At 37.9% G+C, this 24,264-nt stretch overlaps 1 protein-coding gene across 1 annotated transcript in view; it reads left to right on the top strand.

The window, feature by feature from the left end:
• The window catches only part of Fam241a (family with sequence similarity 241 member A), a 40,256-nt gene extending 17,991 nt beyond the window's left edge, over positions 1 to 22,265 (top strand). The window contains exon 2 of the mRNA XM_045144396.1: positions 17,112 to 22,265. Within this exon, the coding sequence (XP_045000331.1) occupies positions 17,112 to 17,357 (246 nt within the window). The 3' untranslated portion in view covers positions 17,358 to 22,265. The remainder of the gene's footprint in view (positions 1 to 17,111) is intronic.
• Positions 22,266 to 24,264: the final 1,999 nt, after the last annotated feature.

Below are 24,264 nucleotides of genomic sequence, written 5' to 3'. Positions count from 1 at the left end.
CAACAGACATAGAGAGAAAGACAGATAGAGGGAGAGAGAGAGAATGGGTGTGCCAGGGCTTCCAGCCTCTGCAAACAAACTCCAGACGCGTGCGCCCCCTTGTGCATCTGGCTAATGTGGGACCTGGGGAAGTGAGCCTTGAACCGGGGTCCTTAGGCTTCACAGGCAAGCGCTTAACCGCTAAGCCATCTCTCCAGCCCAAATTATTATATTTTCTTGATGAATTGTTCCTTTTAGTAATATATAATGTCCTCCTTTATCACTTCTAATATTGGTTTGAAGTTTACTTTATCAGGTATCCAAACAGTTATACCAGCTTCTTTTTGCTGCCATTCAGTTGGTAGATTTTGTTTTCTTTCCATCTTCTAACTCTCAGTCTGTGCTTGTTTCACTAGTTAGGTATGTTTCTTAGAGACAACAGGAGGTTGGATATCATTTTATAATCCAATAAAGCTAGCCTATATCTCTTTATTGGTACATTGAGGTGATTTGCACTTAATGTAATTTTTGAAAAATGTTTTCTAATTCCTGTAATTTTATTGTTTGTTTTGGAATTGGATATTGTGTGTTCTTTATTTCTCTCCTGTTCGTGTTAGAACCTTGTTGGTCCCCATATTGGACATGAAGGATTCCCTCCTAGCTTTGCTTTGCTCACCTATTTCTCTCATAAAATTTATTCTTTTCCTGTGCTGTCATGAGTGGGACTGTAATTCTCCCTTTCTTGTGTATGATATTCCTTTAAATATCTTTAGCAGTGTTGTCTTGGTGATCATGAACTGCCTTAGTTGCTTAAAATGTCCTTATTTCTCTGTCAGTTTTAAAAGCTAGGTTAGCTGTAAGTTGTAATTTTTCTTTCAGCTATTTGCTTTCAGGAATTGAAATCTATCATTCCTTTGTTCCTTGCTTTTAGAGTTGATGACAAGAGAACTGATGTTATTGTGGTGTTTTTGCCTTTTTAGGTGAGTTGGTATTTTTTCCTTGACATTTCTTTGCTTTGTATTTTTGACATCTCAACTTTCTTCTCCAAGTCCTGAATCGTCTGCTAGTTTGTAAACTCTTTGAGGTCACCAATCATTTTTCCAGAGAGAAACTGAATATGGCATTTTACCTTTCAGTGTCTTTGAGTTCAGTAGCTGAGAGGTTTTTATCTTTTGGAGTATCATCGAGCCTTGCTTTTTCATGGTATTTGCATTTCTGTATTACAGTTTGCACATTTGTTTGTTTTGATGTTCTTTACAGTATTAGGAATGGGGAACCTCTGAATGAGCAGCCTACTCTTGAGGGCTTAATCTTAGTACCACTTACCAAGGGGAAATTAACTGCTCAATCAGCAATATCAAACAATACAAAATATAGAAATACACTTAAAAATAATTATAACCCACTAATATATCACCACTGACCATAAAAGTGTAAAGATGGCAATACTACTGCAGACTGTATTGTGAAGTTAAAAGTTGTTAAAGATAAGTGCGAAAATGCTAAATGAGTGAGATGAAGGCTGCAGAGAAAGGGAGAAAATAGAGAAGGTAGTTTAAACACAAAGGAAAGGAGTAAAGAAGAATGATGTGGTGGGGAAGACAGAAGAAGAAGAAATCAGTCAACACAAAAAAAGAATAAAAAGGGAAAAAAATATTTCTCAATAATAGAAGTATTCAGAAACAAAGTTAGATAAATATAAGAAAGGGAATAAAAATGAAACATGAATATTCAAAATAATATACAATCACAATACTGTTAAGTGTCAAGAAGGGTGAAAAGAAGGGAACACAAGGGGCAAGAGATTAAAAAGAAAATAAGGAAAAGAAAAATATATTGCCCATCAATGGAAAAACATGTAAATAGAATCATATGAATGTATGGCAGGGATAACAAAACATTTGAACAATTTAAATACAATAAAGTAAAAATTCTGCTTAACATGTACTTTAAAAAATGGAGGATCTTAAGGATCAAAAGATAATGGAGCAGTTTCTTTCTGGGTTGTCAAAAACACATGGAGGGGAGAGTCAGCTGCACTCTTGGACTCTTGTCATTCTTATGGTTATGCTGTTTTTGGCTTAGTCTGTACAGGACAGGTGTCTGATGTCTGCAAGAGCTGTCTTCACCATGGTAGTTTGTGTGTGTGTGTGTGTGTGTGTGTGTGTGTGTGTGTGTACATACACTAGGGTCCTCTGCTGACTACACTTGGTATGGCTAATGTCTGAGATGTGTGGTGTCTCCTATTTGCATTGGGAGTATGAGCTTAGTACAGACAGAGGACAGGACCTGCCTTTATACTTTCAAGACCTTACTGGAGGGATGCAGCCTTGGGTCTCAAGTACATCCTGGAACTTCAGAGTTTTGGGGCTCTACAACAGTGAACAGCAAATAGATGACTCCGAAGTTTAATCCATGAGCTATCAAAGTCTAGTGTTATTCTCAATTGATGAGGTCTGTCTGAGCTCTCAGAATGGGACTCCTGTTTCCTCTGCACTTCCCAACCTGAGCCAGCCTCTTGTCAGCATCCTGTTCTCCACAACTACCTCTCTCTGGGCCTTCCCTACCTAGGATCTGTGGTTGTCCAAATTGAGTCTCTCTGATCTGTGGATATTCCCTGCTCTTGGACCTCCAGAGTGGTTCGCTTTTTAAGAACAGATTCTTAGGATGACAGTCTCTGCCCTTTGAGTCCTATACTGTGGCAAAATGGAATTTCACTCACTGCTGACCCATCTTCCAGAGAAATCACTGTCTCAACAGGCTTTAGAGGGCTGCGTCCCTGGCTTGCCCTCGTGCTGGGACTACCTGTCTTTTCTTCTGCCTTACCTTTTGGGAGCATCTTTGCTTCCCCTCCCCATCTAGTGAGCAGCCTGGCTGAGGCTGTGCTTGGCTCTCTGTATTGCCAGTCATGTTTTCTATGCTTTCCAGTTATCCTTTCAGGTTCTTTGTGGATTTACGAAGCTCTTACTGTCTTTCATTCTCTGGGTTGTTGTTTTGAGGTGGGGTCTCACTCTAGCTCAGGCTGACCTGGAATTCACGATGTTATCTCAGGGTAGCCTCAAACTCATGCTGATCCTCCTACCTCTGCCTCCCGAGTGCTGGGATTAAAGGCGTGTGCCACCATGCCCGACTTACAGTGTATATTTTCTTATTCTGACTATCCTTAACTGGCTCACTCAGAGGCAGTCTCCAGTCTGCCATCTTACCCAGAAGTCCTTCATTCATTCCCTACATGCTCTTCTTTATCTATAAGATTAGATCTCTGCAGATTCTTTAGTGCTATAAATAATGAAAATCTATTAAATCTTCTTCCCCATTTAGTCTAAATGATTGATAACTTAGACAGTTCACTAAGAATTGCACAGCAGTGTATTTCATAGCTACAAAGAAAAAGAAATCATTAGAGTTGACAAAAAAAAATCAGTACACAAAGACTAAGCTTTTGTTAGACATGAAGTAATAACTACCAAACATTGCTATGTGAATGGCATTTTTATACGCTTTTGAAAAATTGCCAAACTCATAAGTACTATTAATTTTGATGAAAATATCCCACCATAGATTTTGGAGAAGTTAATTTTATTTTATAGCTTATTTATTTTTCTTAATATTTTATTTATTTATTTATGTATTTGAGAGAGAGAGGCAGATAGAGAGAGAGAGAGAATGGCACACCAAGACCTTTCATCACCACCAACACACTCCAGACACGTGCACCACCTTATGCATCTGGCTTAACATGGGTACTGGGAAATCAAAACCAGGTCCTTAGGCTTTACAGGCACCTTAGCAGCTAAGCCATCTCTCTAACCATGAGAAGTTAATATTAAAAGAAATTTAAATTTTACAAGTATGGTTTATATATTTGAATACATCTATTAGACATACCAACATGGTTTATAATAGCATGAGCTCTAGTTGAAGTTATACTTCTTAGACCTAGGTACAAAATTAAAAATTCTGGAGCCAGGCATGGTGGCGCACGCCTTTAATCCCAGCACTCGGGAGGCAGAGGTAGGAGGATCACCGTGAGTTCGAGGCCACCCTGAGACTCTATAGTGAATTCCAGGTCAGCCTGGGCTAGAGTGAGACCCTACCTCAAAAAACCAAAAACAAAAAAAATTAAAAATTCTGTCCTAGAGATGAAGAGATGGTTCAGTGGGCTAATGTGCTTGCTGCACAAGCATGAGGACCCGGGTTTGAATCCCCAGCACCTACATAAAAAGCCAGGTGTGACCTTGCATGCCTGTAATACCAGCACTAGGAACTGCTGAGGCAGGGGGGTTGCTGGGGATCAGTCATCAGTACACACAGCTGCACACACACACATGCCTTCACCACATGCTTACACACACACACCCAAAAAAATCTATCCTAAAGTTTAATAAACATGTCCTCCCTCTTTTGATGTTATGGTCAAGCAGCAACATCAATGCTGTCAGGAAGCAGTCCTATCTAGTTCATGTGTAAGATTCTAAGTGCAACATCTTTTTGTTTTTTTTTCTTTTGATTTTTTGAGGGAGGATCTCGCTCTAGCTTAAGTGGGCCTAAAATTCATCATGTATTCTCAGGCTGGCCTAGAACTCACAGCAATCCTCCTACCTCTGCCTCCTAAGTGGTGAGATTAAAGGAATGCACCACCATTCCTAGCAGGCAGCATCTTTTCTTGACTTTGATCTGATCACTAAAAAGAAGCATGGGGCTGGAGAGAGAGCTCAACAGTTAAGGCACATGCCTGCAAAGCCAAAGGACCTAAATTCAATCCCACAGGACTCATGAAAGCCATATGCACAAGGTGGCAAATGCATCTGGAGTTTATTTGCAGTGGCTTGGAGGCCCTGGCGCATCCAGTCTCCCTCTCTCTGCCTCTGCCTCTGCCTCTGCCCCTCCCTCCCTCCCTCTCTCTCTCTCTCTCCCCCTCATAAATAAATAAATAAATTTAAAAGGAAGCATGGCTTTTCTAATATTCAACTGTTTTATTTAAAATCAAGGTGCCTTTTTTTATTTTAACATGGAAATGTAAAAACTGTAGAACAAAATCTAAAAAATAAAATACATAAATTGAAAGAAAGTAGTTAAATGTATAATTATAAAACTGGAAAAAATACCAATCTTTGAAGTTTCCTATGTGCTTGATCTTGTTTGGTTTGCTGACTTCCTTTGCGGTAATAAGGGTTTAAACCTAGAGCCTAGCATAACTCTACCATTGTGTTATCTCCTCTTCCCTCCTTAGCATTTTGATAGGGTTCCATTAAGTTATCCAGGAAAGTCTTGGAACTTAGATCCTTCTACCAGTGCCACCAGCTCAGTTTGCATGCTTAGTCTTCCTGCCAACTTCCCTTGCTTTTCTTCTCTTTTCTTTTGAGGGGCAGGGATGGTATTAAGAGATGGATTGGGGATTTTGTTTTTAAGAAAAGAAGGAAATTTTAAATCATGATCAAAGCAGGCACTACAATGAGAATACGTACAATATAAATGTGAGCCACAAAACCTCTGAAAATTATCCAAGGCAAGTATGATTGTTCAAACTGCTGTCAAAGCTGATAGATGAAGACAAGCAGAACATGAGTGATCATGATTGGCTTTGTCTTGACTAGAAAGCACCCATGTTCATCTTCCCTCCTCCCTCTCATAAATAAAAAAGTAAATAAAGAGCTGGAGAGAATGCTCAGTGGTTAAGGTATTTGCCTACAAAGCCTAAAACCCCGAGTTTGATTCCCGAGAACCGACATAAAGCCAGATGCACAAATTACATGTGCATCTGGAGTCCATTTGTAGCTTTTAGAGGCCTTGGCATGTTCATTTTTTTTCTCTCTCTCTTGAAAGAAATAATAGACTACATGTAGTGCCAGTGAACTTGAAAATGAAATTTACAGTAGTTGAATAACAAGTGGAAAGGAGAAATTACAGTAAGATTTAAGTTGTCATTCATTAAGGAAAGCTTGATTCACAAACTACTATGCTATACAAAATTCATTTCTTTTTGTTATGTCTGCTGACTGGCATGTATACTATAATAAATTTTAACTTACTTGTTACATATGAACAGTAAATGGCATAATGAATGGAAAGTACTTAAAAACAATATCTAATATGTAGTGAACATTAGGTTAATGATAACTACTAGTATTATTTTTATCCTCATTATCATTTTCTTTAATGAGAACTCTAAATTCCAAGTGACAAAATTCAATTCCACCTACTTTTACAAAGTAGGAAGCTACTGACTTGTGTTAATAAACAGGACAGAAATAGATGTGCTAGCTGAATCCAAGCAAACTGTGTCAACTGGACTCTCTCTGTGCCTTTTTTTTTTTTTTTTTTTTTGGTAGGGTCTCACTCTAGTCAGGCTGACCTGGAATTTTGAAACTCACTATGTAGTGTCAGGCTAGCCTTGAAGTCACAGCACTCCTCCTACCTTTGCCTCCCAAGTGCTAGGACTAAAGGCATCGGCCACCACTCCCAGCTTCTGTGCTTTTCTTGTCTTTGTATACTTTCCTTCTTAACAAGCTTTCCCATCATGGTTATAAAGTGACCAGCTAGTCAGCTGATTAAAAAGTGTCTTTATAGTTTCAGCAGAAGTCTTGAGTAGAGCTTTTATTGGCCTATGTGAAATCAGTTGGTCATTTCTCAACTAATCATTTGTCTAAGAAAATGAAATCTTCTCTGGAGCTGTGTAGTGGAAACATCTTCAACCAACAACACAGACCTAAGAATGAGTACAGAATAGTTTCCTTAAAGAAAAATAAAGGTGCTGCTAGTAGAAGAAGGAATAAATACTAAGCAGGAAAAAACAGTATATTTCTGTTAATGTACAGGAAATAACCTACAATAATATCAAAAAGTGTGATCTTGCCCATGAATACAACAGTTAAAAGTGACTCTTTTTTTTTTTTTTCTCTCTCTCTCTAGCCCAGGCTGCCCTGCAAATCACTGTGTAGTCTCAGGGTGGCCTCAAACTCATGGCAGTCCTCCTACCTCTGCCACCCAAGGGCTGGGATTAAAGGTGTGAGCCACCACCCCTGGAAAAAGTGACTCTTCATACATCCTTAGTTTTGGAAAATAAAACCCAAACCAAGCATGTTTTTAAAATGCCATAAGGAAGCCTGATAATAGGTAAGCTGATTTTTTAAAATATCAAATTTCAAAAAGCTGAACCAGAAGCCATAGGTTATTAAATGAAAATCCTAAATGTAAGTTACCTCCCTAACAGTGAAGGGAAAAGGGGGCCTTGGAGGCCTCCTCAGAATAGAGAAATTTGCCACATTTCTGGTTACCCACCAGAACTAGCTGGTAAGATGCTATTGCTGAAGGCACCTTATGCTTTGGTCACAGGACATAGAGAAATCAAGCTGGAAACAGGAAGGGCAAGTTCTCACTGCTGGCTAGCTCTCATAGTGCTGGAAGGTGCAGTGTACTAGAGGCTGCTGGAGGAGAATTGTCATCAAAAGTCTTACCCAGTTAGGGTCTTGGTACGATACACTACTGAATGGCCAGGCAAGAAGTGCCCACTGGTGTAATAGTAACAAACATACAATGGCAGTAGCCAATCACTTTCTGATAGAATTTGAAATCTGTGCCACAGGAGAGCCACAGTTAGCATTGCAACTCTAGTGAAAAACTTGTGGCTAGGGAAGATATGGGGAAGCCATTGCTATTAATTTGCTAAATGGACATAATGTGCCATGCCCATCTAATTGTCCCCTAAATATGTGTGCTTATACTCGCAGATTAGTGCTGCCATCAACTTAGGTCAGTGAAACTCTTGCAGTGGACATCAGTTGCTGTAGAGGCTCATAACTAGTCAAAGTGTTGAGAATAAGGGACTGTTGAGTTTAGCCATAAGTGGAACATCAATATTACCCCCTTCAAGGCTCAGAGAACATTGTGGAACAGAAAGTGGAAAGAATATGACTTAGTGGAAGGAGTTGTAGTGAGGTGAAACCATGTCTGATGTCTTTCGAACCTGACATTGTCATTGCATTCTTGTTTTTGCCAGCAAACACCTGTACATGGTTGGCCTGTCATGGAGTAGGAAGGCATGAGGCCCCACCCCTCCCTATAGGCAGATAATGGTAGCTAGGGGAAAGGGGCACACAAGGCCCCACCCTTCCCTGAGTATTTATAGATAGTTAATGGTTGCTAGGGGAGAGACATTTTCTGCAGAGATGTAGCTACTGATAAGGAGCCTATGCTACTGCAGATAAATCCTCATCCAGCAGACAAAGCTTATGAAATTCATTGGGTCACATACACACAAAGACATGGAAGTAGAAAGAGGATTAGTTAGGGAGAAGGAAGAAAGAGGTGGATATGGGAGGAGAACAGAAGAAGGTAATGAGGGTAAATGTAATAAAAATACATTTTGAAGCAGATGTAGGAGGATTGGCATGAGTTTGAAGCTACCCTGAGACTACATAGTGAATTCCAGGTCAGCCTGGACTAAAGCAAGACCTTACCTAAAAAAAAAAAATAAAAGTAAAAAACATTTTGTACATGTATGAAAATATAAAACATATTATTATATATACTTAATGTGTTAATAATATATATTTAAAAGACCTGTAAAAGTGTTATAACACATAATAAATCTATCCAAGTAAAGAAAGTGAATCTTAAAATTGTCAACCACTGAGGGCAAGCCTGTCTATGTAAATATGTTGTGCTCTTCTACAAGTGAATGAGCAGGTTCTGTGACTCTAATGTGTACAGATTGTTCCGTATCCCCTCAATTTCTCTATGATCAAATTCATATACTACTTAAGGAAAACAGAACTAAATTTAATTATAATGAGGAGGGTGATTACTGAGGTATCTCAAGTAGGTGGAACAATAGGAATAAAACTCATAAAGCATTGATTCTACCAAAATTAGTAATAATATAAGCTTACAAAAAAAATAATCCTATGTTTTCTTTTCTTATTTTCACAAGGATTCTGTGAGGCAAGCATTATATCATGCTTCTGTTATGGATGGGAAAACTGAGAGTCAGTGGCTAAAATGCTTTTGCTTGTGTCACACAGCTAATAGATGGTGGCAGAATTGGATTCTGTTCAATTGACTTACAAAGCCTGTTTTTTTTTATTAACAGGCTTGTGGAATCTGACCTCTACAGTTATAGTTTCCCAAGTCTGAGACTAATTTAATTATTTTAAGGATCCTTCTCAAAAATCCTATTTAAGGTTTTACCTATAATTTTTCACCTTTTATTTTTTAATTAGTGGGACACCCTTAAACTTTTATATCTGTCTTCCATCATGGACAAAAATGGCAGTATCATTGCTGTGTTAGGAATGCCTTTCCATTTACATGTCATGGTCATGTGGTCCTATGAAGGGAACTGTCCATTTGACAAATGTTCTTCCACCAGAGCCTTACAACACAAAGAGTAAAATTTGGCAGGAAGGCAAATGATTAATGTTAGAACAGGGAAAGCGCCACCTGCATTTCTCTTCTCATGTACTGTTTATATGTGAATTTCTTTTTCTTTTGCCTTATTGCAGTTCTGCCAAACAGATATATAAATTCTTACTTGGAGGCTAGAAATCCTTTTTTTTTTTTCTTTTCAACATTTGATTCTGAATTCCAATCACTACTTTACAAGCTACAAAAATGTACTAGTCTGGCAATAACTTTACCTCATTTGAATTTGTGCCTAAAATGAAAATAAAATTTGAATATTTTTTTGTTTGATAAACTCACTTTTAAACTGTGAGGGAAGATGAAAGCAAAAAGTCATGCTGATGTTCAGTTTGCTGTGTTAGTGAGTAAAATGTTCTCATTTTGTGTAAAAAAAAAATGTTGCCACAATTCTTCTCTTTTTTTTCAGAGAAGCAAAACTTGTCTGGAAACTGAGCAACATCAGAAGGATCTTAGATTTGTAACATAGCCATACTGAAGGAAGGAGGGTGTGGGGAATGGTAGCATAGGCCCTGGAGCAAGACTGTCTGGGTACATATTACAGATCTCTACTTACCAAGTATTAGCAGTGCCACCACATTTAGCTTGTTTGAAACTTTTCAGTCTTCTCATCTGAAAGGCAGATTGTTAGATCATCAAAAAAGATAATGTATTTAAAGTGTTATGCCTGGAACACAGTAGGCAGTCAGTGTTAGCACTTCTCCTGCACCAGTAATAAGGTTGCCCTCTCCAGGACCCCATACATGCAGGACCTAGTACTGCAAAGGTAACAGCCCTCACCACCGTATCTTCTGACCATCCAGTGTTTGTCCAGGAACTCTTCTGTTCCAGGGGCTTCAGCTTGGCTCACTCCCCACAGGTGGCCTACTCAATTACCATCTGCCTTTCTGGACATGATGTCTATCCATCCATCCATTTGGACCTGGACCTACCCCTGCTCTTCACTTCACCATGTTCCTGCAGTTCATCTCTGACCCTGCAGCCTGACTCTGTGGCTACTGGCAACAGATCATCCAGCTACTGTGGGGTTCTCTTTGTTATCTTACCAAGACAAAGACTTTCGTATTTCTCAGCTCTGGCATTTGTAATTTGCGAGTTATGGTTAGTAATTAGGATTGGAATAAAAAGAACCCATGTTGGTCTACACAAAGGCTGTACTGGAAATAGGAGAATCTAGCAAATTATTGCCACTGAAACTGCCCTACCTTGGGAATATATTGCTAATTAATAAATTCAGACATTGTGGAAAGACACAAGAGTGTCCATGTTTCTAACTTAGTGCACTATCCTGTCTGTGGAGAGCTAAAAGAGAGTAAGAGACACCTTTTCTTGCTTTCAGTCAGGGAAATTTGTCTGTAAAACAATAGGGACATGTAATATTGGTGATTTAAATTTTAATACTGTGTTGATATCAAGGGAAATAAGTAGTCAGCAAAAATAGACATTGCTTCTACCCCATGGAACTTAGAGCACAATTAGACATTAAGGAAACAATCACAAATATTTGCATTGAATTATACATTGAAAGACAAGTATCTAATGTTGTGAGATAAAGGCTTAGGCTTAAGGTGAAACAAAAAGAATTGCCTTAACTAAGAAGGGAGAAACAAGGGCTGTAGGCAAGAAAAGAGCACATCCAAATCCCTGCTGAATTCAGATGTGCAGAGAAAGACAGAAGGGGGTCAATGAAACAATGAAACCAGAGAGAAACTTGACTGAGCAGGAATTCATAGATCAGGTTAAGGTTTTAGCATTTTTCCTGTGACTTTCTTAGGGAGATGTGAAAGAAACATCGATTCACCCCAAATAGAGAAGTTGCTGTCAGACCAAATATACCATTGATTCCAGCATGGCAAATAAGTGAGATTACAGGAATGTGGGCACCTCAGGCAACTGCAGCCTTGGAGTCCCCCGGATATCTTAAAGGCATCTACACCTGAGAAGTCCCATCCCAATCAAGTGTTCACCTCTTATTTGGTCATGACTGGAATCTTGGGGAGGGGCTTCTGAGAGTCTTCTGAGTTGCTGTAGTCTTATGAGTCTTCTGAACTCCTTCTACAAGAGAATGTAAATAGACCAACCTAGTGTGCTGATCACAGCTGTTGTGCTTAAAGATAGCTATAGCCATGTCCAACACAGAGGAGGCAGCTATACTACATATTGGCTAACCAGGGCTTACAGATGTCATGATTGGATTTGCAGTTTAAAAGACTCAGTGTGGCTGCAGTGTGGTATGCAGATCATAGGGGACCTATGGGATGTTAGCTAGAACAATGTTAGAAAATTACAGGACTAGGCAAGGAAGAGATTGTTTGAAGTGTATAGCTGTAGTTGGACTAAATTTAGACTAAAGATATGGTGATGAGTAGGATATGGGAAGTTCAGAAGAGGGAAGAGTGGTTGGTGATGCCATTCAGCTGAAAAACATTGAAAGAGCACCTCTTAAGACCCCAATGCTAACCTCTGGCTTCCACACACATGTATATGTGTGCATGTGCACCCCCACACACACATTTTCCCACACACATGCAACCACAAATATACATACTGAAATTAAAAAAAAAAAAATTCCTCTTCACATTATATCCAGGCAATTTAAATGTTGTAAATAGGTACTTCTAAAAATTACTGAAGCTGGGTGTGGCAGCACACACTTTTAATCAAAGCACTGAGGAAGCAAAGGTGGGAGGATTGCTGTGAATTTAAGGACAGCCTGAGACTACAGAGTGAGTTCCAGGACAGCCTAGGCTGGAGTTAGACCCCACCTCAAAAAACCAAAACAGTGAAAAATAAAAATTACTGAATAACAAGGTTTTGAAACCTGCATGAAATAGACCAGAAAAAAACAAAATACTGTTACTTGTAGTTTCTTTGGCTCTATGAATTTAACTCACTTCTACAACTTATTTCCTAACATAATTTTTCTAGTTTCAGTTAATTTCTTTAAAAAAGTGGGGATGACCTGTGGTCTGGTTTACTGGGAGACAGAGGAGGGTATGTACTCTGCTTAGACCAACAAAGATTTCCTGTAGTGCCCAACACTGGTGCAGGACTGCTGTGTTTCTCCTCGTCAGCTCATGAATCGGCCTCCAGCTGAATTCTGTGTGTTGCCCTGATCCATTCCCACATGATTTTGACCATTATAGTTCCTAGGAAGTGCCTCATCTCCCTTTCTCAATCTGTCATTTTTGAAACTTAATAGATGATTGGTAGGTAGGTAGGTAGGTAGGTAGGTAGGTAGGTAGGTAGGTAGAAAGAAAGAAAGAAAGAAAGAAAGAAAGAAAGAAAGAAAGAAAGAAAGAAAGAAAGAAAGAGAAAGAAAGAAAGAAAGAAAGAAAGAAAGAAAGAAAGAAAGAAAGAAAGAAAGAAAGAAAGAGAAAGAAAGAAAGAAAGAAAGAAAGAAAGAAAGAAAGAAAGAAAGAAAGAAAGAAAGAAAGAGAAAGAAAGAGGGATCAAACTTACTGACTGTAACCATGACATATTTACCTCAGCTATTTCTGTAGTAAAGTACTGGTCCTGACTGCTGCTAACCTTAGAGGCAGTTGTTATCTGTTCAGAGATTTTGACAAGCTGGTTGATTTTAACATGAAATTGGCCACAATAGAAATACTAACACAGAAATCATAAGATACTATAGACTTTGCAAATGCTACAAGTCAGAACTCCTTGCTCTCTACAAAGCTTGTTGTTAAACATTACCAGCACACAGCTGTTCCTGTCCTTTACAACTGTGGTGTTTAAGGGGACAGTTTAGACAGAAAAGCACAGACATTAGATTGATCAAACCACACTAATTCAACAGTACTTCCCAATTTTTTTTACATGTTTTCAAGTGTTATTTTTTGATTGTTTGAGCCTTCTATTCACTGTGGAATATCTTTAGTGTTCCTATATACATTATGTTCTAGCAATTTTTTTGTCTGTTAGATTTCCCAGGTTATGAAGTACAGCAGTAAGATAGCAAGATTTTAGTAATCATTAAGTTTGGTTGATAGGTATATAGTTGTTCATTATACTGTTTTCTCTAATTTTGTATATACTTGAAGTTCTTTCTAATAAGAAGAGAAATAAATAAGTTATAGTAACCACAGCTTGTCCAAACTTGTCCTCACAAGGGCTTTCCACCACCATGTCTTCAATGTGTCTGTAGTGGTAACTGATTTCCTACTTTGAGTTAGTTATACATTGCAACCCCTCCTTTCCCTGAAGAACCCACAAGCATTTGTAAAATTATTTCATTTTACAAAGAATTTAAAGTAAGTATTTGTTATATCAGATTGGGATACTTTGTTCATACTAAAACCACAAAAGTACTGAAAAAAAAAAATCTTCAAAACCATCAGTAACAACCAAAAACCCCCAAAGATGATGAGTGTATAGATTACAAGAAATTGTGAAAACTTTAGGAAAAACATCATTAATTTAAAAAGTAACCAAAATTGATGAACAATAGACTGGGTACAAAAGCAGGGAGAGATGACGGACTGGAGCACTTTAGCACAATTCCAAACATAGTCAAAGACTCTATAAATTCTACTCTAAGAAGAAAAAGGGCTTAATATCAGACAAGGACAAATTTGCTTGTAGTGCATTGTCATGGAACCCATAGACACAAGCTAATCAACATAAAACTAACCAAAGCACCACTTGCCAGTAAGGAAAAACTAGTTGAGATTAATGCATAATTATAACTTATGAGAAACTTACATGAATTAGAAAGGATCATGTAAATCTATGTTAATCATCTGGACAGAGTCACTCAGCTAATTAAGGGTTGCAGCTGCTAAGAACTCCTTAGATAAGCTTTCAGCATATGGGAAAAATACATTCCCATTCCTTTTCTGATAGAAATTAAAATTGATAATTTTAAAAATTATATGTACAGTATAAATACATAGAATTAACAATGATACCCCACTAAGCCCCATTTTCCCATTATCTCATGAGCCCCTCTGGAGTTCTGTTCTCTTTGCACATTACTAATACATGGTGAAAACCCACTTCATAAAGCCATACTATACTATTTTGTTGGACTATTTCAGACAAAAGTTATATTTTTAAGTTCTCTCTTCCCTTGAAGATGTACTGTAAGCATAATATAAAACAGAAAATACATCTATAGTCCATAATTTCAATGTAAAAATATTTTTATTTACTTGCTGATAGAAGACAGATAATCTATGGTTTCTGCTAAAGGAATATGTTTCATTCACTGTTTGAAGAATGCCTTTTAGTACATCCTCATGGTACTTTGTGTCAGGAGATTGTGATGTTCTCCTTTTAACATCATTATTGTTGTGTTTTGTATTTTAATTAATTAACAGTTTTATACACATATAAATGTATTTGGAACACATTTGCCCCAATTCTGTTGTTCCTCTCTCCCATTGATCTCTTCTTCCCATAATTCCCCAGAACTTTGATGCCTTTGTTGTTGTTGTTTGGTGACCCACTGAGATTCATAAGTGTTGCATACATGAGCATGGGTGGGAGGTTATTTACCAGACAATGGCAATTTACCAGAGGCTACAATCACTTAAGAAAATGCCACCCCTCTCCCCATGTATTAATCCAGGTTCTCTGGAGGAACAGAACCAATAGAATGAATTGGTGTTAAAAACAAATGTATTGGGGCTGGAGGGATAGCTTAGTGGTTAAGGCGTTTGTCTGAAAAGCCAAAGGACCCAGGTTTGATTCCCCAGGACCCACATTAGCCAGATGCACAAGGGGGTGCATGCATCTGGAGTTCATTTGCAGTGGCTGGAGGCCCTGGTGTGCCCATTCTTTCTCTCTCTCCCCCTCTCTGTCAAATAAATAAATTAAATAAATAAATAAATAAATAAATATAAGATATTAAAAACATAAATGTATTGGATTACCTTAGGACAGTCCAATACAAACTCTCTGTGGACTTGAGGGTCAAGGAATCCAATAGCAGCCAAGTCCATGTGGCTTCATGCCTCAGCAGTCCCAACTCAGCGCTGAAGACCTGGAGGATTTCTGGAGCACCTCTGATCTTCAGTACTTGTTGGAAAGCTGATGAAACTTGGTTCCAATGCCAAAGAAGAATAGCTGGCCACTCGAGAGAAGGACTCACTCTGGAGGAAGGACTTCCTTCTTCAGTTAATCCTTCCTGGAAGTGACCTCATAGGACCTGTTGGAGGAAGTGATTATGTAGTAGACCAGGAGTCCAAAGATAGTTTGTGGTGGGACAAGGCCAGACTTTGTGTAAGTCTTCTTGTAAGAGTTACTAAGGGTTCCATAGGAAGTACCGTAATCACTTTTGAGGGCAAAATCCCAGTTGATGTATTAGCCTTCCACCAAGCCCTACCTCTTAGAGGTAGTACTTCCCAATGTCACACTGAAGACCAATCTCTCTAAACCTAAACCTTTGGAGGAACAAACTATCAAAACCACAGTAATGATTTTGAATGTAAGAAACAGAACCTTAATAGCTGAGATGATGGTCTAATTGGGAGACAACAGAAATAAATACTTTTGTTTTTATGTGTAGTTGAGATTTTCTGGGGGTGCCATGGACTTCTAGGTAGCCTTTCAGCCTGGTGTAAAATTAATCCTACTTTAAAACTATTTAGTTCTTCCAGTGAGATGAACAGAAAACATTTACAGTCTTGGTAGCATTATGACAGGAAACTGTACAAACATTGAAGCCTGTGTAGCTGAAGCTGAGGCTGAAAGAGCATAGCAGCCATGGCCAAGAATAGTGCAACCAGAACAGCAAGTCATACTCCAGTCAACTCATACTGGATTTGTTGAAAATTTTAGTTCCATGGGATGGATGAGAAAGTAGTTCACCAGAACAGAGCAATCAGAAATGTTGCGCCTTAAAACAGAAGGATGGCAGACAAGATTGTTCTGAAACATGGTCACTAACAAGAGAAAGACAAATGTGATTTAACAGCCACCTGTGTGCAGTTGCAAATGACTGGGCCATTTCCTACATTTTTTTGAACCAGTGGTCTAGTCAGAGATTCCATCAATGTTGATTCCACAGAAGTCAAAAAGATAATGTTTTCTATAGTCTTGAAAGATGGGGACAGACGTGGTGATCTACATGTCAACGGAAAGAAACATTCCCAGGCTAAGGAGATGCCTCAGTCAATAAGGTGTTTGCTTTGTAAACATGAAGACCTGAGATTGATCCCCACAACCCACATTTTTTTAAGAAGGTCAGGCATGGTTGGCACATGCTTATAATCGTAGTACAGAGGAGGCAGAAAGAGGCAAACCCCAGGGGCTCAATGACCAGCTGGTCTCACCTACTTGGCAAGTTCCAGGCCAGTGAGAGACTGTCTTTAAAAAGGAAGACAGCATCAGGCATGGTGGCACACGCTTTTAATCATAGCACTTGGGAGGCAGAGGTAGAGGATCACTATGAGTTTGAGGCCATCCTGAGATGACATAGTGTATTCCAGGTCAGCCTGGGCCAGAGTGAGAGACCCAGAGACCTTACCTCGAGAAAACCAAAAAAAAAGAAAAAAGGTAGATAGCATCAGAGGAACAAGACCTGAGGTGGTCCTCTGGTGTCCACAGGCACATGCACGTACATACATACACATGCAAATATAATTAACAAGTATGTATTGGATGATTATCAGAAGTATGCCCAATACTGGGGAAGATTTATCAGTGGTCTTTACATATTTCTCATTTTATGTTTATGTTTTGTTTTCCCTATCTTTTTTTTTAAGGACATTGAAGAATCACAGAGCCACAGTGATGCACCAGTTGTTGATGACTACAAAAAGATGGGAACACTGTTTGGTGAACTGAACAAAAACCTCCTCAACATGGGCTTCACAAGGATGTATTTTGGAGAACGAATTGTGGAACCAGTGGTAGTCATGTTCTTTTGGCTTATGCTGTGGTTCCTTGGCCTACAAGCCCTTGGACTGGTGGCTGTTCTTTGCCTTGTCATTGTCTATGTGCAGCAGTAAAGCATAGCTGAATGACTTGTTGGACTTTGGGTAGATATGTTTGTAATTAATTAGCTATGTGTTCTGGCTTTTTGAAAGCCAAAATCATTCAGCTTATTTCATATTGTATGCTGGCTGTTTTGTAATTAAAATTATAAGTGAATCTTGTTCAAAAAGTAAATTCTTTGATATAACAAGGTTGAATATATTTTGAATATACTAGCTTACTCAAAATTCTTACTTAACTATTATGCTCTGTACCCATTTCTAGACACTTATTTCCTCATGCCAAATCTTAACACCATCAAATAACAAGCAGGGAATACAAAGTTAAAATCAAGCAATGTAGTTATAAAGAGTTCCAATAAAACGTTTCAGAAAAAAAATCTCAGTTATAATTAGAAAACTGTTCCACCCCCACTCCCATCAAATCTCCCATATTATTTGGGAAATACTTGTTTTTCTGCTGTTCCTGCTTATCCCAAACCAAAGTAAATGGTAATTACCATACATTACCTTAATGTTGTAGTAAAAATGAATAAAGCTAGCATATTTTCTAAAGTTTTGAAAGAATATATTTATTATTGTAGGAAAGTTCAGGTTAAATATAACTTTTAATGATGTTATACTCAGGCCTGGAATTTCCTTGGTATACTATTTGAACATTTACAGTGTTGGTGCTAATTACTTTTTTGTGTATTTTTAAGTCTCATCAACCAAGGTGGCTCACTTATGGTAATGTAGATTTTCAGGAATTTAACCAGTTGCATGTTTTTCCTACAGACATTTTCAGTGTATTTTTTCAAAAGTTTATAATTTTATAGTTCTTTTGTAATAATTTTACACTTAAAACAATGTATTTCCTATCTTTTAAGGGGATTTTCCACCAAAAGTTTGATTTATATTTTAATGTTAATTTATGAAAAATAAGATTATTTTTTGTTAATGTCTGTGTTAGAGGGTAAAGAATTACAGAACTAAATTAGATGCTCAAATTTATAACTTAACAGTCTCCTAAAGTCAATTGGTTAGCCATGTTTTTAATGTGTTTTAATTCAGTACTATGGAGTTTTAGATTGAAATAAGCATTTCTTTAAATACATTTTGAAAATGAAAATGACTTTGATACTTTGGGTTTCATTAGAAAACTAATCTTTACATTTTTGTCTCAAAGTCTATTTGTACCAAAAAAAAGGTTGTTAAGCTAATTGTCTAGGAATTCAAGATAAACAAGAAAAGGGGTACAAGGGTACTTTTATCTAGCAATGGCAATAACTAAAACAAGAGATTGTCTACTAATCCACTTGATAAAGTTTTTACTCAATCCAGTTTTAAAAATTTGTTCTGTGAGTTCTCAGTGTCTTTCCTTCTGAAGCACAAAATAATGAAAACATTTAACTTAAATTTCTAGAGTCAGATAATCCTAAGGGGGGAAAAAAAAGTCAGGGACAGTAAATGTATTATATATGTATATGAGTATACGTCTTTTAAAAAGTTTTTATTGTATCATTGTGTTTTTATTTGGCTTGTAACATTTTTGTAGTTACCCATATGAGCTCAGCATAGGAGCTAGATGTTTTCATTTGTATACAGTAAGACTACAAAGTTGCAATAGAAGTCATAAGATTTGGCATATCTGCACAAAATATTAATAAGTACATTCTTTTCTAGTGCTACCAGGAATTTTAGTTTCCCTTTGGAATGTAAAATAAAAGGCATAGTGGACATAATAATAGTGCTGGTTCCACTAATGCTTTACTGTTGAAAATATTTTAAGTCCTAGGGGCTCTTATTAGTCACACTGTCAGTACTGTGTATCTGTGCACTGGTGTTAATAGGGTATTGTCCAATTAAATAAAGACCTAGAAGATGTTTTGATGCTCTTCTTCCTGCATATATTATTGATTAGTGCAATATGCCATCACTTTTTCACTTGTTATGAGGAAAACACAGACTGATGGATATAAAATATTTTCTTTTGGTGAAATAAATTAGACTATAGATTGTACTGTTATCCTAAAATGAAACTGCTAATTTCTTTGGTTCATGATGTAACAAATTAGACTGAAGACAATTCTTAGTCATTCAAGTCTTAAAAATAAGACAATTATAGAAACATTGTTTACAAACCAAGAAGTAGAAGTTACAGTGCTATGGTTATTAGATTATTACTATTTACACTATCGATATTCTCTACCTTCAATTAAAAGAGTTTGGAACTATAAACAAACTGACTATTCATTAGTAAATCAATTTAATATTTTGTAGAAATCAGTCTTCATGTCCTAAGCAGGCCTTCCAATCAGAACATTTCTACACTGCAGCCAGTTTGCACTGGCTTCAAGAGCCACTGGTGTGCATTTTATCTGCTTTCAATGACATTGAGTTAGTAGCAGAAATGGCTGTGGTGGTAGTGCTTCCCTCATAAGAATTTGTGAGCACTTATAAATAAGGAAAGCATTTGTTAAAAAAATACCTCAGCATACACAGATTAACCACACTGAGAGCCACATTCCCATTTCTTCTCCTACAGATTTAAAAGAAAAGAAACATACATGTTTTCTGTAACAAGAGAAAACACTAAAGTTAAATCCCTGCCACCCATTCCATAACCATCCCATGTAGGGATCATGGAACTTGTCTCTGATCAAAGGCTTTGATCAGAGAAAATCTGGGCTGTCACTGAGCTGCAATTCTACAAGAGAATATCCAACAGGGCAGGAAAGGAAAACTTAAAGACACTGGGACACCAATTTCAACTTGAGTTGTAACATAAAAATCTTAAAAATAGTCAAAGCTAGCCATAGGGCTCTTTGATTTGGAGATTATATTTTATGTCTTAAAAAAATTTGTTGATTTTAACATTTAGAATGTTATAATAAACATTTATAATTTATAAACATAATTTGTAATTGTTATAATAAACATTTAGAATGTTTTGACTTTACAGGGTAGAAAAAATAAAATGATTCCAATGATGTTTTATGCCTATTAGTACTTCTAGTAATAGACTTTGGCAAAAGAACATGAACTAATATACATATTATCACGTTGTGCTTATTGGTGGATTCAGAGTCTTATAACTTTTATTTCCTTGCCTGACATTTTTCGTGTTCACTGAAGATAAGCCCCACAGCCTGCTCTCTCAGCACTCCACTGGTGACCATGCCACTACTCCATGCGTGCAGTTTCTTTGTGCATACTGCAGCTCCCCAGTCCATAGCTCTGTTCACACCAAGGAACTTCCATCCACTCAGTTGCTTGCCTGATAGTTGCATAGTACCTAAATTCAGCATGACGTAACATGAGTAGTATGTATTTCTGTCCTCAGCAAGGGATACTATCCTCTCCCCAGCTACTCAGGTAGGAATTGTAGGTGTCATATATGGCTATATGGCTCCTGACTCTCCTATTCTGCCCACATAAATAAAGCAGTTACAAATCCCGTCTATTTTTAAACATTTCTTTGACCTTTTTTGATGCCCAGCATCATTGCCTTACTACCTTAATTCACATAGCCATCACTGCACCTTGAATTCCATCAGAGAATCCTACTTGGTTCCCTTGCCTTCATTTCTCACTGTATAGTTACAGTAGTATTTCTAAACTATTGCTGTAAAGCATGTACCTTGGTCGTATATTGCAGCCCTTTATGAACTACCTTTCCTTCCCAAGACTCTGCTATCCTGAACTTTCTGACTTCCAGAATTTTGTCCATGCTTTACCTTCTTTAGCCCCTCCCACCCAGAGTGACTACCAGCTACATAGCCGTTAAGTCCTCAGCTTAGACATCAGGTCCTTCAAGAAAACTCCTTTAGGGCGGGAGAGATGGCTTAGCGGTTAAGCGCTTGCCTGTGAAGCCTAAAGGTTCCAGGCTCTATTCCCCAGGACCCATGTTAGCCAGATGCACAAGGGGGCGCACGCATCTGGAGTTCGTTTGCAGTAGCTGGAGGCCCTGGCGCGCCTATTCTCTCTCTCTCTGCCTCTTTCTCTCTCTCTCTCTGATGCTCTCAAATAAATAAATGAAAGTAAAAAATATTTAAAAAAAGAAAAAACTCCTTTAAATCCAGTTTTGGTGCATTCTGTGTTTGGCCCCTTCCTCGTTGTGTGGAAACTGCACTTCCCCTGTCAACACTTAGCATGCTGATCGGAATAGTTTCTCAGCTTGCACTGTTGCAATACCTTGCTTGTCTGCTTCTTCCTTCACACAAGAGACTTCCCAAGAGCAGAGACCCACCTATCATGTCAGAAACTGCCTTGCCAGTGCCTAACAAAGTCATGGCACTTCATAGGTGCTGATAATATTTATCAAATGAGAAAACAACCTCATTTACTCACCCTCTCCCGTCCATAAGGACACTTGCCTACCATGCTAAAAATCCTTAGTTTGATACCCAGCAATGTAAAAGTAAAAAAGAAAGAAAAGGAAGCAAAAAAATGATCCAATTTGTTGCACTTTTTAGAATTCTTTGACTCCAAAAATATTAATTGTATATAAAAATAGTGATTTGGGATGGCCACTTGTAATTAGTAAAGTTTAATCAGTTTGGGTTGCCATTGCTGTTTGTGTACATGTACAGTATTATTACTATATACTTGTATTTTTAGAAAAGATGTATTTCAATGTCATGGTTGGTTGATTTATTATTTCTCCAGAAAGTGTATTTTATAGTACATACTGTCACTGTTGCTCTAAAATTTCATATGTTGCATTATTTTTTAATGGAATTACCTATGAAATTTAAAATTTTTTTTTTTCAGAAAGCTCTGAAACTATAAGCAAAATTCTCAAGTAGCTAAGCCTGATATTTTGGGCCACAAACAAATTCACTAGACACTGTATGCCAATAGCCCAGACTTGCTATGTTAAATAATTTTTAATCTAATAATACTTTGTTAGTCTTTCTAATAAATACTATTCTTTCCCAACCCTGCCTTCTCAGTGATTCTTCTGATTCTCTATGCCATGTTTTATTAACCAGGTATTTGCTGAAATATCAAGGTTGGAAGTCGCCAAAACAGTAGCAAGCCTGAGCTGAAGAAAGCTTGTCTGCTGCTCTTATACCAGACATGCATATGTGGCCTTGCAGACAGTTAAAGTGGACTACCTCTGCTTCCATGCTGTGTTTTTCAGTTTCTGTTGCTTTGACTGTTGTATAAGTTCTGGTTATTGAATGAGTTTTGAAGAAGCTTAGTAAGACCCAGAACATAGTCATTCGTATGCTTAGTACATCTGAGCTATCTTTTCTGCAATTAAAGCCCTATCATTTTGTCAGCTTTATCAGTTATATATTGCCTTGCCAATTTCCCACAGCCCTATAGAATGGAGTGATTTACCACAGCTCCTTGGCTTTTCTGTCACTGGTTTCCTCCTGTGTCCTGAGAAGCTGGTTGGTCATGCATTTTAATGAGTTTTTTAATCAAAGAAATGAAAAGTTTGTATACAGTATGATCATTAATACCATAGTTGATTTAAGACAAAACCTTTAAAAGAATTGTTTTCCTGGGAGTAAAGGGATTCATAAATACTCTGTTCTTATTTAAAAATATATGCCATCTCCTGGTTTGTTATGATTCTTTTTGTTAGTAAACTTTCCTGAGTTTAGATATGCAATATTAAAAATAGCCATGGTTTCATTATCTAGTGTGTTTTCTGCTTTAAAACACACAAGACTATATTTGTAAATGTAAAATATAAATAAAGGCCAAGCTGGGCATGGTGATGCATGTCTTTAATCCCAGCACTTGGGAGGCAGAGGTAGGAGGATCACTGTGAGTTTGAAACCAGTCTGGGACTAGAGTAAGATCCAGGTCACCCCAGGCTAGAGTGAGACCATACCTCAAAAAATAATAAATAAATACTAAGAAGAAGCAATTACATAAGTAGAAACATACACCCTGGATGTTGGTTTGAAAGATGAACAATAAACTAGTTTTGCATAAAACCATAATGATAATTTGGAAAACAATTTAACTAGCTAACTTAAATGTAATGTTACGTGGTTATTCTATATACAGATGCTTCTCAACAAATAATGTTATGTCCTGATGAACCCAATATGAATCAAAATCCCATTCACAAGTCCAGAATGTATTCAATGCACTTGGCCCAGAACTACATAGTTTAGCAACAGAGCACACTACAGAGTCGTGTTCACCATCATGAGGGCATGGCTAATTGAAAGTGGCTCATTGCCACTGCTCAGCATCTCAAGAGAACGTCTTACAGTAAGTATACCACCACCCCAGAAAAGCACCAAAATTTGAAATATGGCTTCTATTGAATGAGAACTGCTTTAACACCATTATAAAGTAGCCATATAAGTCAGGGATTGTCTGCATAAACAAGTGATAGGAGAAGAGCTGCCAGGGCTGTGTTTGCTGCAGGTCATGTTCCTTGGGAAGCTGACTCAGTCATTGAGCACCCGGGAATCAACGGGGGAGCCTCTGGGATCAGCAGCTGAGAACAGTAAAAGAAACAAGATTGGACAAGAGAAGTTAAGCATACAGTCACAACAGGCTTCAGTGGTCCTGTGGTGAGCTTTGAAACTACCATGTTTCTTTGACTTTGTCACATACTGGCTAAAGGCAGCTCTCTCCAGCCACATTCAATCTTCAGAGAGGGCTGACAGCTGGAGGTGGCCGTGCAGCAGCACTCCCAGCAGTTATCAAAGCCTTCTTTCCTGAAGGGAGGATCACAGCAACACCTCCGTGTCTATACTCTGTTCTCTCATCTGCTTCTGGTACCTAAGTCACTTTCAAAGCCCTGTTCTTCAGAGTGCAGTATGAAAATGATGAAAAATGACCAGCGCTCACTGGTCAAGATGGCTAGAAGGGAGAGGGGGTACCTAGTTCTATGTTGCCTACCTTCTCTTATGAGTCAGGTCTTCAATCATGATAAAGCTTTAGTTAACTAGAAAGTATGCTT

Source organism: Jaculus jaculus, chromosome 2 (assembly GCF_020740685.1).
Source record: "Jaculus jaculus isolate mJacJac1 chromosome 2, mJacJac1.mat.Y.cur, whole genome shotgun sequence".
Classification (NCBI taxonomy): Eukaryota; Metazoa; Chordata; class Mammalia; order Rodentia; family Dipodidae; genus Jaculus; species Jaculus jaculus.
This window is presented reverse-complemented; position numbering and strand designations above follow the sequence as displayed.